This window comes from Pristis pectinata, chromosome 23, assembly GCF_009764475.1.
Source record: "Pristis pectinata isolate sPriPec2 chromosome 23, sPriPec2.1.pri, whole genome shotgun sequence".
Taxonomy (NCBI): Eukaryota; Metazoa; Chordata; class Chondrichthyes; order Rhinopristiformes; family Pristidae; genus Pristis; species Pristis pectinata.
This window is the reverse complement of record NC_067427.1, coordinates 17,693,729-17,706,650: the sequence shown is the minus strand read 5'-3', so window position 1 is coordinate 17,706,650 and position 12,922 is coordinate 17,693,729. Positions and strand designations below refer to the sequence as shown.

At 38.7% G+C, this 12,922-nt stretch overlaps 1 protein-coding gene across 3 annotated transcripts in view; it reads right to left on the bottom strand.

The window, feature by feature from the left end:
- Positions 1–1,155: 1,155 nt before the first annotated feature.
- Positions 1,156–12,922, bottom strand: part of tbc1d13 (TBC1 domain family, member 13) — a 38,023-nt gene continuing 26,256 nt past the window's right edge. For all 3 annotated transcript variants that reach the window (XM_052036770.1, XM_052036772.1, XM_052036771.1), the window contains one exon: positions 1,156–8,036. In XM_052036770.1, the coding sequence (XP_051892730.1) occupies positions 7,971–8,036 (66 nt within the window). In that variant the 3' untranslated portion in view covers positions 1,156–7,970. The remainder of the gene's footprint in view (positions 8,037–12,922) is intronic.

The following is a 12,922-nucleotide window of genomic DNA, read 5'->3' as shown; positions in this document are numbered from 1 at the left end:
GCTAGTTTTTTTTACACTATTGGATTGATAATACAACACACTTTTAATTAACGTTGTTTTCGATGTTACACAATGGAATAATACATTTTCCAGTGAACCCATTTAAGTTTAAAAGGAGGGCAGGCTATGAGGTTCCGGTAAGTTTCAAGGGAATGTGGGAAACAGAATCATTTGAGTATCAAGGGATTTTAGAGGGTCCATTTCTTGGGCCTCTGCAATTTATCTAAATTGGCTACGATATTGAATAAGGTAAGAAAGTGAACCATGAGGCGAAGGCAATCTTCCTCGGTATATACGCACAGGTTGAGAGGGTGGGCAAGGTGGTGGCAGCTGCAATAGAAATTGGGTTAATATGATATGGTGCACTTTAATAGGAAAATTATTTTTTGGAACACAGACACTAATACATTTTGATTTAGAGGGTTCTTGATACTTGTGAGATGTAGAAACATGCAGCTACAAGCAAGGAGGAAGAATAAATCAAAAGTATTGTCTCATATGTTTGTTAAAGCCTCAGATTGACCAGACTTTGAGTATAGTGCAAAGTTTTGTACTCCATACCAAAAGAATGAATAGCTCCTTTTGAGTCACTCCACAGTAGATTCGCTAGATTCCTGGGATAAAGGACTTGTCGTATGAGAAGAGATCAGATAAAATTGGCCAATACTCACCAAAACAAAGAACGGGAGGTTGACAGGACAGATGCAAAGAGTCTCCTTTCTTCTAGCTACAACAGGGGAACAGTCTCACGATGACATGAGAAATTTCACAATGAAGAGGGTTGTAAATTTGTGTAATTTTATCTCATGTCATTGTTTATTTAAGGCCAAGATAAATGGACTTCATGGGAGTAAGACAGGAAATTAGGCTTGAAGATCAATCCTACGTCTAGGATTGGATGTTCTGGTCCAGGTCAAAATTTGATAGCCACAGAAAGAAACCTTAGGGCAAGTGACCAAATGTTTGGTTAAAAGGTAGGTTTCAAGGAGCATCTTGAAAAGGGAGGTGGAGAGACAGAGAAGCTTATGAATGGAAGTCTAGAGCCTGGTGCCTAGGAAGATGAGACTTGAATGCAAAGTGACAGAGCGATGAGAACTGTGGATGGACAAGTACTTGCAACTAGTGATGCACAGAGACTACATAAAGCAACCAAAATAATATGTATATATTTTAATGATTTTTTTCCAAAACAACAATTAACCATGTGCACTTTGAACAAAATACGCTAACAATTTGTTTCCATTCTAAAATTCAGACGCAGACATTAAGCGCAATTTGTAAAAAATTTTTTTAAATACAAGTGCACATCATTTTGGGAAAACATTAACAGTCATTGGAATATCACACATTAAGTAAACCTTCATTGAAACAAAAAAATACAATTGAGAGCTTATATGGAAGAAAACCAATGAAATGCCCCTTCCCCCAAAACCTTCATAAGGTGCTAGACACAGATGGTTTGTAGATGAGCCAGGAAGTTATTTTAAAAAATGGAGGCATTTAGATAATGAACCCTGCTTATGCTTACAGTGACCATTGGTCAGGTGATAACACATGGCTGGAGGAGGAGGGGCAATATTAATCCAAAGTCATAATCAGCAGGAAAAATATGATCCCTTTAATGTAACATAGTCTTGAATTTGCTCAGTAAATATAAAGCTTGTGCAGTAGCAGTAAATAATATCTTCCTTTCTCTGTTGCATTTCTGAAAAATTGAATTGATTGATTTAGATTTTTTTTACCTGTGCAAAATGCAGCAAATTATAAACTTGCCACTCAATAAATGGCCACCATCAGCCATGAAATAAATGTTTATATCATTAATGATTAAAAAATAATTTACTGGCTCTTCCAATGCAATATATTCCAGTTTATATACATCATACACTAGCAATTGACATTTATTCCTTCCTGCATTGTAATTTAGTACATGTTTCATTGCTGCCTTTGTCAATTCCTTAATCAATTCTCCAAATAATTTAATGAGAAAACACAAGCATAACCATAGAATGGCAGCAAGCTACTTAACCCCACTCTTATGATGTTGATGGCACATGCAACTCCATTTAAGTAGGGCAACACTTATAAACATGTCAATAGTTTTATTCTATACAGGATTCCATGGCTGTCATGGTAACACATCAGTAGTTGTGAATGGGGCATTACTAGCTTCAGAGAATAATGCCACATACTGTACAGTGGTTGTTTAACCTGCCTCTCTTTGCCTTCAATCCCAGTTCAGCCTCAAATTTCCAAAACTTTTATGATTACTACAAATTTTGGGAGGTGAATGCAACTGTTGTCATTTAACTCAAAATTAAGTTCTCTCGGGATATTGCATGCCATTGGTAGGAAACATTACCTGTTGCCTTGCCTTTTCCCTTCCCTCTCTACCACCACTATCACCATGTTTTGCTTTTAAAAACAGAATACAATTTGTTAAGGCCACTTTCTGTTCTGAGAGCACAGATTCACATTAATTCTTCACTGGAATTAACAATCTCATATCCAAACCAGGCAGAAATGCAGCACTAACTGTTGGATGACTGTTCCACAAAATGTGCGATCAGGAGGGCCATTATCCTTCTAATAAGGGCTGGGATAAAACCTTACCCAGCTCTAGGTAAACCCTAGAAGCAAAAGGAAGCTTAGCAGTGCTTCTTGCCTACACCCAGAAACTGCATCTGCCAACTCCACAGAATCCATTACCCCTATCGTAGCTTCTCAGGGATAGCCAAGTGCAAGTGTCATAGTAAAAGCTTGAAATCAATTTTCCAGCTTGGCATCTAATTCTCAACATCTTCATTTACCCCACAAACACTGACAATCGAGCTTTACCCACAGATGGAATGTGCTGCAAAACTCCTGCTTTCTAATTCTGATACTGAAAACAAAACTTATTGTAACTTGTAAAACTACAACAAAAAAATACTCACGGTTCGACAGATATATAACTTACATTTAGGTGAAACCACTCACGGGAAGTGTTTTTGGTCTATTAGTGTCAACATGCCCTACATGGCTCTGTAGCATCAACACAATAAAAGATAACCCATCACTTGATATCCAGCTATAAATGAACACAATTCTAACCATATTCTAACCTTTAAAATAACACTGCACAATGGCAGAAACAAGTTTTTCCATTGCCACTTATTTTAACACCCTTTGTTCTAACATTGACCATCACTTCTCCCCAACACCTATAAAGGGACGATGTTGAGTGTGACACAAATGTGTGAATGAGTGAGAAACAGACAGAGTCTGTACAAGAAAGGCCATTTATGTTGTCTCATGCAAGGAGAGAAACCAATGGCTACAGACCACAAGCTTGCAACCATTGTGTTCAAGAAACAGGAGGTATGTACAATATGTGAGACACAGAACACCAATGTAAAAAGCAGTCAGATAGAGTATACAAGGAAGATGCAGACTACTTGTTGTGTCTCATGAAAGGTTAAGACAAAGACAGGCAAGAGCAAGCAGGATACAGTGCAAGAGCAAGCATTAGCATGCATACAAGGTGCATGAGCAAGATACAGATATATAGAATACATGAAAGACAGTGCATGTAGAAACTGCGATCACGACTGCAGTCATAGGGCACTGTCAGTTTTCTCTGCTTGACCACTTAAATCAGATACATCTTGCAGTGCTGGTGGCCGTTTCTTTACCTGAGTTTTGAGCACATTGTACCTTTGCCAGAGATCAACAGAGAAATAATGAGTATATCACAACCTTTTGAAACTAAAACCCAAACAACATTCACCAGAATAAGATTTTTTTTTAAAAAGAAGCTTTTGCCATTCATTGCATTCCAAACAAGAAAAAAAGTGTTTCAAACACAAAACTATGCACTGGTAGCCAAAGTATACATTCTGTAAATGCTTAAATCCAGACCAATTTGAATTTTTGCACACTACTCTGAAGAGCTGACTCCACAAAATATAATAAACAGTATTATTTTGTTTTGTCCATAATCTGGAAGGTCATCCTGTCATGCAGTTGCAAGCATAAATTTGTGTCACATTAGCAATATATGCCCTTTGCTCTCAGGTACTACAAGTGAAACGGGGAAAAGATGGGAGAAGTGTGAAAATACTTGTGTCACAGTATTTCCCCCATGGGCATTTCCTAAAAAATTAGAAATTTATTTATGGATTTTACAAGGAATACCACTCACTTCAGCAAAAAAAAAAGTGGAGATTCAGGCACCTGTGGTCAGGAGAGGGGTGATCAATAGAAAAGGGGCTTCATTAAGGAAGGAGACATGGGAGGCCTGCATTCACATGTGGTGGGAAATATCAATGGGAACAGAAATGTCTATAAGTAAGGTTAAGGGGTTGAGGCAGACAACGACTAGCATAATATAAAATGAAAGATGATCTTACGAATTATAATTACTCTTTAAATTACGCTGAAAAATAACCAAGACTAAATTGGAATTTTCCCTTGATGAGAAGATGTGGAAGAGAATGTCTGGTCCTCAAGTGCATTGCCCTACTGCTAGTAGTATGATATACAGCTGCAGTCTCAAAATTGCCTCCCATGGTCAGGTTGAGACCCAGTGATTTAACTCCCACAGCCTAGGCAACCTTGTTGCAACATTTTCTATTTTCAGTTGTTTGTTCCCACAAAAGGTGAACAAGCTTTGATGCTCAAATCAGTTACTGGATTGATAGGGCAAAACTATTTCTTCTGATCTAGTGCATAACAAGGGGATAACCATAAACTGCTCCCATGTTATTCAGGCATAATGTCAGGAAATGAAGGACGGTGGATATCTAGAAATGATTGATGGTGACCGGGATCAATAGAATATCTCAAGACTAACATCCTATAATTTTTGTTTGGTAATAGAACAGAACCAGAAGCAGATAAACAGAGCTAAGATACAATCTGATCACAATTCAATAGAATGGCAAAAAAGATTGGAGGGGTTGAATTACCTCTTCAAATTCATAGGGCTAATGCGACTGGAGGATTGGAAAGGGTTAGTTCATTCTTAAGTGCTGTGAATTTGATGGATACATTCGAATTAAATGGAATAGAAATTTCACAAGATTTAAATAGAGTCCATACCCTTATGAGATTCACTCTGCAGTCCTTGAAAACAGATATTTGAATACTTCCAGGTGAAATTGGTTTGCACTCTGTAATAATACTGACATCATGTCTGTGTAGTACAGTGGCTTGTGTCATGTTGAGCAAACAAGAAAGGGCTCTTTGTTCCCACCGAAAAGACGAGCAAGACTTCTCTTCATAGAGAATAAAACAGGGCAGTCAGAGAAGGATACAATGGGAGAAAGAGTAAGGCAGAGCACAATGGGGCATCAAAACAACAGAATATTCAATATCTTGACATCACATCATAATGACAAATCCTGAAGATGCAACTGTGAAAGGACATGATCTACTGTGTGAAAACATTACAGTAGAAATTGCATGGTTATATTTTGACTGCAGGCTGCTGAACCCTTAGTTTCTTCCTTTAATTGCTGAGTTTTAAAAGTTACTGATTCCCTTTTGCCCACCCAACACTTGAGGTTTTCAGTTGGTCTTGCAATTCTCTGCTTGCTGGCTGTTCCAATCAGATCTTTATTTAAACTTTGAAGAATGCCGAGATGGACAGCCGAGAACTGACCAAATACAAAGATCAACAAACATAGTAACTGTAATAATTGCATGAAAAGGCACCATATTGTTAGGTGGATGAAGGGGAAACCCTAGGACCTCAAAAAAAAGTGAACTTTCAGAGTTATGCAAGGGGTGGTGTCCGATCAAAGTAATGATGTAAGGTTAAAAAGTTGTGGGACTTGCCACTGTTGCAAATTGCTTTCCCCAATTATCAAAACACAAACCATAAAATTATATAGACTGGAGACTAATAGAAATCTTGGATGATTTTAAATTCATGCAAACATTGCCAAAATTAAAAGAAGAATGGTGGTATTTTCTGGATCTATACACACGTCACAAAATATTTCATGCTGCCTTCATACTTCATTATGGAATATAATTGTCCCCCCAAGACCTATCAGAATTGTGGCTTTGATCAAAGGTAATACCAATTAAAGGAATTCAATGAGAAAAGTTTAGTCCAACCCATTTAAAAGTGTTGATATTGTTTTACGTGGGCAGTAATCTAAATGTTATATTTGCAATAAGGTCAGGGAAGGTCAAATCAAAAATCATAAGTGAACCTAACAGGGAATCATTTAAATTAAGAAATGACATTCAGTGACGGTGATGGACGAATGCTAACCAAACCTAGCTGAGACCCACCTTGGTAACCCATTGAAAAAAAAAGGATTGATGTCAGGGACAGAACAGAGGAATATTCCCTAGATGTTTTACAAGTTCTAATGATTCTGGCATCATCTCAGCAATCTAGTCATTTTGTTAGAAATGAAGCTTTCTTCTCAGAATGTCAGAGTGATTTAGTATTAAATAACAAGCAGGTAGAAAAGGAAAACAAAAATACAGTCTGTAAAAGTTTTAGGAAAGCCAGTATTAGCTCCAAATCTGACATTTGCCATATAGGAGCAGGCATTCAAAAATTAAGCTTGACAAATTCAGATGCTTTTTTCTGCTACATATGCAAATTGTTTTTTGTATGCTTTGAACCTTGGCTTAAATCTTTTCTAACTGTTAAACATTTCTTTTGAAGCACTGAAACAGAACCATGAATTCCACAACACAGTTCCAAACAAATAAAAAAAAATAATCTGGGGTTAAAAGGTTTAAGTTTAAGAGAACTGATTTCAATGCATCCCAAAGCTCCTTGTGCCCCTCTACCACTCACCCTAAGGGTGACACTAAATTATAGTCACTAAAAATATTATACAGCTTCACATGGCAGAGTAGTATAAATCTTAACTACAGGTGTAAATGTGGTGATATGACCACTGGCTCATCTGAAATTTAGCAAATCAGAGTTCTTAGTGTGAGTTACTAGCTTTGATACAGCAACTGAAATGTCAAAGAACAAACCATTTTGCACTTTGTTCAAATCAGCAGCAATGATCAGATCTTACTCTGGAAGGCAATCAGTGTGAAAATCCATATAATCATTCAAATGTTGCACGAGACTGTGAAAAAGGACTTCCACAACATTCTCTTACAAGACATTGTGGCAATGCTGACTACCACAATCAGTGGGGCAAACCTGTAAAATATTGCCTAGATGCCCAAGAAATTTTTGGTCAATCACATCCTGGTCCTTAAAACACAGCAAAACGTTCAATTCTTGTGGCCACATTCCTGTAGGTACTGAAAATTTAGTAAACCTCACTGTGTGTTTCAACATTCAAGACAGTGAGGAGTTTACAGTTTGTATTTCAAAGCAACATTAGCTTAAGTGTTTTTTGGTTTGGTTTGGGCAGTTCCGATTGAAGTACCTGATTTAGTGACTGATCTTTCACCCTCTGACCCATCTGTCACTAGCCTAGCCCAGAGACCTCCATCACAGCAATAAAGAGAGCAAACATCTAGCACCAACCAAGAATGTTGTAGAATTGTGCTTTTGCTTCCTTTAACTCTGTGATAAGAGTTTGTTTATTAACATCTTCTACCATACTCTTACATTAGAGGAAAGGTCATTGCCTTCATTTTGGAGTGCAAATTTAAATACATATGAACATACAGACGCCATAATTAGCACCATTAGTGCATATCGATTCACGAGAGAGAGAAAGAGAGAGAGAGAGACAGAGACAGATCAAGAATCTCACAGGGTTTTCTCCCCATGGTGTTTGGGAGGCAGGGGGTGACACAAATGGGATGAGATGAGGAATCACAGGATTGCACAGTACAGAGTAATAGACCTCTTTAGCCACACACTGCATAGCAGTGTGGAGAAGTTTTCTCAGAAGGCACAGCAGAGGCAGGTTTGATCACCTTCACACCATATATTCGCTGCATGTGCGTATCTGGCAGTTTCTGGAATATTGAGCAGATTTGCAATGTTGCTATGCAGTATCCTGTAGTTCTTTTGCTTTCTTCAGGATCAGGTCAACATCAGAAATTGGATAATCCTAGTCAGGGGTATGGGAGGGGAAAAACCCAAAATATACCAATAAAACATTTGAACACCTCCACTGGCAGAACATTACATGGACCATGTTTATAGCCTTATAAAGATTCGCATTTATATATCCCAAAGCACTTTTTACAATAAAATATAACACAGTAAATATGATAATCAATTTATATGAAGGTTCCACACAATAAGATAACCATATAATCTTTCTTTAAAATCAGTGATGGTTAAGTGATAAATATTGGCCAGCACATTAGAGGCAGAATGCCATATTAAGCCAGTGCTCCAGGAACTTTTACTTTCATTTGAAAGACAAGAAAGGCACACATTTTAACATTCTATCTGAATAATGGCTTTCCCCAACAGTGCAGCCTCCCCTCAAAAAAAAACTGCACTGGGTGTGTCAGTCTGGATTACATGTTGGAGTAGGACAAGAATACACCTAACTCGAGAACCACCAAAAAAGCCATAGCTGATGTCATTGTGCAGCTCACAAACCCTTTAGAGCTGAATTGACATGGCTACCCTGTTTTACTTCTGTCCTGGAAATAAACTCTCCAAGCATTGTGTGAACCATTCTGAGTCAAAACTAGACTTGACTTCAACAGCAACATTTCAGCCACTAGGTGTATGGGGCCCAGTTTCATATCCTGCTGAAACATACAAATAAATTTATGCACAAACTCAGGTCTGGTGAAAACCAGGTCTCCTTTGTCCATATAATGCTCTGAATAATATGAACAAGTTGCAATGGTTACACACTAAGAGTTGGGATTGAGCTGATTTGACTTTGCCTCAGTAGCCATACAAAATCATAGAGCACAGAAGGTGAATTAATTTTTTATGTTTGTACTAGCTCTTTAAAAGAGGGATGCAATTAGCTTCATTCATGTCTTTTTCCCCCACAGAGCCATGCAAGTTTTTCTTTATGTATCTTTAATACTCAATGAAAGTTATTACTGAACTTTTACCACATTTATCAGGTGATGTACTCTAGATCATAACTCACTATACAAAAGAAATATTCTTCTCTTTCCAAGTATTGTGTAGCTGCAGCCAAATCAGCTGTATTCTAACACACATGGAATAAATTCTCCAACCCACACAGGCAACTGGGATATCAGAAAATCCCAGCAGTATATCCACCTTTCACATCAAGCACTTAAATAATTCAGATGCCACTTTCATTGGATTTAAAGATGAAATACTTTTTTTTTTAGTAATAACAAAAGGAGAAAGGGAGATCTCATCTTTCAATAATCACCATTCTTTTAATTCATAGGGTGCCACATCCATAGAGTTGAAGTGGAAATGGACATCATGGATTAGTGATTCTCCAAACAAAATTCCATGGTTACTACCATTGTGAAAGCTGACTGGGATGAAAGGTACCAGTGAAAATTCCAGGCATAAAAGCCTGCATTTATTTGGCAGCTTTAACATAGAAAAATTCTCCATAGCTTTTCACAAGAGTTCAAACAAACAAAACTTAACACAGACACCAGGAAGGGAGGCTAACCTTGATGAGGTTTCAAGGAGTAAAAAAAAAACAGAAAATGCTGGAAATACTCAGCAATGCATACGACATCTTTAGAAGACCACTGACAGAAGTGGGAAAGAGAGATTTTAAGGGGTGGGGAAAGAATCCGGGGTAGAGACAAGATAGCTGGCCATCAGTGGAAGGAGGAAGAAAGTGGCTATGCACAAGAGACTGGACCTCAGTGGTTTTTGGGCAGCTGGAAGTGTTGCAGATGTAGGACTAGGAGGTCAGCATTAAATTCAACTGCAGCAACTCTCCAATAGGGAATCACACCTTTGGCAACTCCAAGCAAGCATTCTTGAACCAGAAATGACTGCAGTATAACACCAGCCACAGAATCCCTGCTGTCAAAACCCTCAAGACCTCCAGATTTGGACGATTCCAACAATCTCCTGAACAGGCTCACATCTACCACAAACTTCAACACATCCAAAACTGTGTCTGAATTGGCATCAAGTTACATCATTCACCTATCCCATCCTTGCTGATCTACACTGATTCCTGATATCCCATCACCTCCAATTTAAAACTCTCATTCTATTCAAATTCCTCCATGGCTGAGAGTACCCCTTCCCTACATCCCACTCCACCCCCACTGCCCCCCAACTTTGTAACCCATTTCAACATCCCCAGAAGCATACATCCCATTTATCTGAAGTCCAGAGAATTAAGAACTCTCTCATCCCAACTACACATCAGACTTTAATCTGAAACACTGGTACACTTCGGGCTGCTGCCTGGGCAAGTTACCACCTCTTATCCACTGGGCAGTGGTCATCTTCAAAGAATAATTGAATTAATGAGTCGGAATACAGAAAGGAGATAGAGAGCTTAGTACCATGGTGTCATGGCAACAACCTTTCCCTCAATGTCAGCAAAACAAAAGAGATGGTCATTGACTTCAGGAAATGGTGATGAGGTTGAGAGCTTCAAGTTCCTAAGAATCAACATTACCAATAGCCTGGCCTGGTCCAACCACGTAGACGCCACGACCAAGAAAGCTCACCAGTGCATCTACTTCCTCAGGGCTAAAGAAATTTGGCACGTCCCCTTTGACACTTACCAATTTTAATCGATGCACCATAGAAGACATCCTATCTGGATGCATCACAGCTTGGTATGGCAACTGCTCCGCCCATGACCGCTAGAAACTGCAGAGGGTTGTGGACACAGCTCAGCGCATCACAGAAACCAGCCTCCCCTCCATGGACTCTGTCTATACTTCTCACTGCCTTGGTATAGCAGCCAGCATAATCAAAGACCCTACCCATCCTGGACATTCTCCCTTCTGCTATCGGGCAGAAGATACAAAAGCCTGAATGCATGCAGCACCAGGCTTAAGGACAGCTCCTATCCCGCTGTTATAAGACTATTGAACAGTTCCCTAGTATGATAAGATGGACTCTTGACCTCACAATCTACCTCGATACGACCTTGCACCTTATTGTCTACCTGCACTGCACTTTCTCTGTAACTGTAATATTTTATTCTGTACTCTGTTATTGTTTTACCCTGTACTACCTAAGTGCACTGTCGTAATGAATTGATCTGTATGAATGGTATGCAAGACAAGTTCTTCCTCGGTACAAGTGACAATAAGAAACCGATTCCAACTTATGACACAGAATGAGACCATTTGGCCCGTCTTGTACATGGTCAGAAAAGACCCACTCAACCTATTCCCACCTTCTGATACTGGTTATGAGGTAGAAAGAAGGATGAAGAGGGCTTCAAGGATTTGCATGCAAAACATCAACTGGCAAAGTCCGGTTGGGTGAAGCGTGCTGATTCCATGCTGTAAATTATATGCAATTCTTTTTAAAAATTCAACATGCCATTACTCTTGAGTATATCTACATGTAGTTTTAGAAAATGATCCTTTTTAACTTTCAAGCTGTTTCTTTCTTTCAATGTCTTCCCGCCATATATCTTCATTATATAATTTTCCTCCCAACACTCACCTCCTCTCATTTATCTATAGTAGGCTACACTTTCTACTTTTCTGAGCAAAAAAGAAGAAAAAAAATTGGTACTGAGCTATATGGAAAGGGAGATTAAGACAGATTACCAAAAGTTTGTCCATCAGGTGAATTTTAAAGAGCCAACTAAACGAAGAGGGAGAGGTTTATGAAGAGAACTCTAGAGCATAGGGCAACTGAAGGTGCAGATTCCAGTTGCGAAATGTTGAAATTCAAGGACATGCAGCGTGTCAGAATTGGAACAGCATACACATTCTGGAGGAGAGAATGAGAGAGAGGGACAGATCCACAAGAGAGAGAAAATCCTTAATTCATTCATTAAGGATTTTATCACCTCCAACTTTTTTTGTTATCAGTAATTTTATTTAGAACTATATCCATTTCATATTTGGGTGTTTCCCAATGCTGACCCGTTGTCCCTTCAAAGTAAATTATTGGCCTAGTTCATTTTAACCAAATCTCTTATCTAACTCAACTTCACCTTTTCTAAATCTAGTATGGTTGCTTTTGATTGGCTGCTATCTTTCTCCACAACATTGAACTTCTATGGAGGCATTATTTCCTAACTCTTTTTCTACTTCCCTTAGCTACTTTAACCATTTCTTTTCCCAGAATTAAATGAAGCAATGCTTAGTTCTTTGTCCACTGGAGAATGTACTCATCTGGGACACAATCCTGGATATATATTCTTCAATGAAATGTCAACTACTTTTATGGCAAAAGATACTTTTGTTCCAATCTGTCATGGTATTGTTAAAACCTCAATTATCTCACCAAGCTGTCTTCATAAATCCCTCCCATGGTTTTTCAACTCAAACCGTAATGATTTAGATCAGCATAACTCCCTGGTACAACTGAGTATTGCGAGAAGAGTTGTGGCATCCTCACACAAAGGCACACCCACAATGAAAATCAAAATACTGCAAATGTGGGAAATCTGAAAATAAAAACAGAAAATGCAGGAAGCATTTAGCAGGTTAGGCAGCCGAAAAAGAGAAACAGAGTTAACTTTTCAGGTTGAACACCCTTCATTAGAACTGGGAAAGAGAAAAGTTTGTTTAAGGTTTCAGAGAGGAAGGGATGGACAAGGCAAAGAGAATATTTCTGAAAAGGTGGGGCCAGGATTGCTATGGAAGGCAGTTTGAGGGCAAACTAGCAGGGGGCCAGGTAAAAGCTGTGAAACGCAGATCAGAAATATGGGAAATACTCAGTAAATCAGGGAGCGTCAGTGGAGAGAGAAAACAGAGTAAATGTGGCAGGCACGGTAGTGTAGCGGTTAACGTAACACTATTACAGTGTCAGCAACCTGGGTTCAATTCCAGCCACTGTCTGTAAGGAGTGTGTACGTTCTCCCCGTGTCTG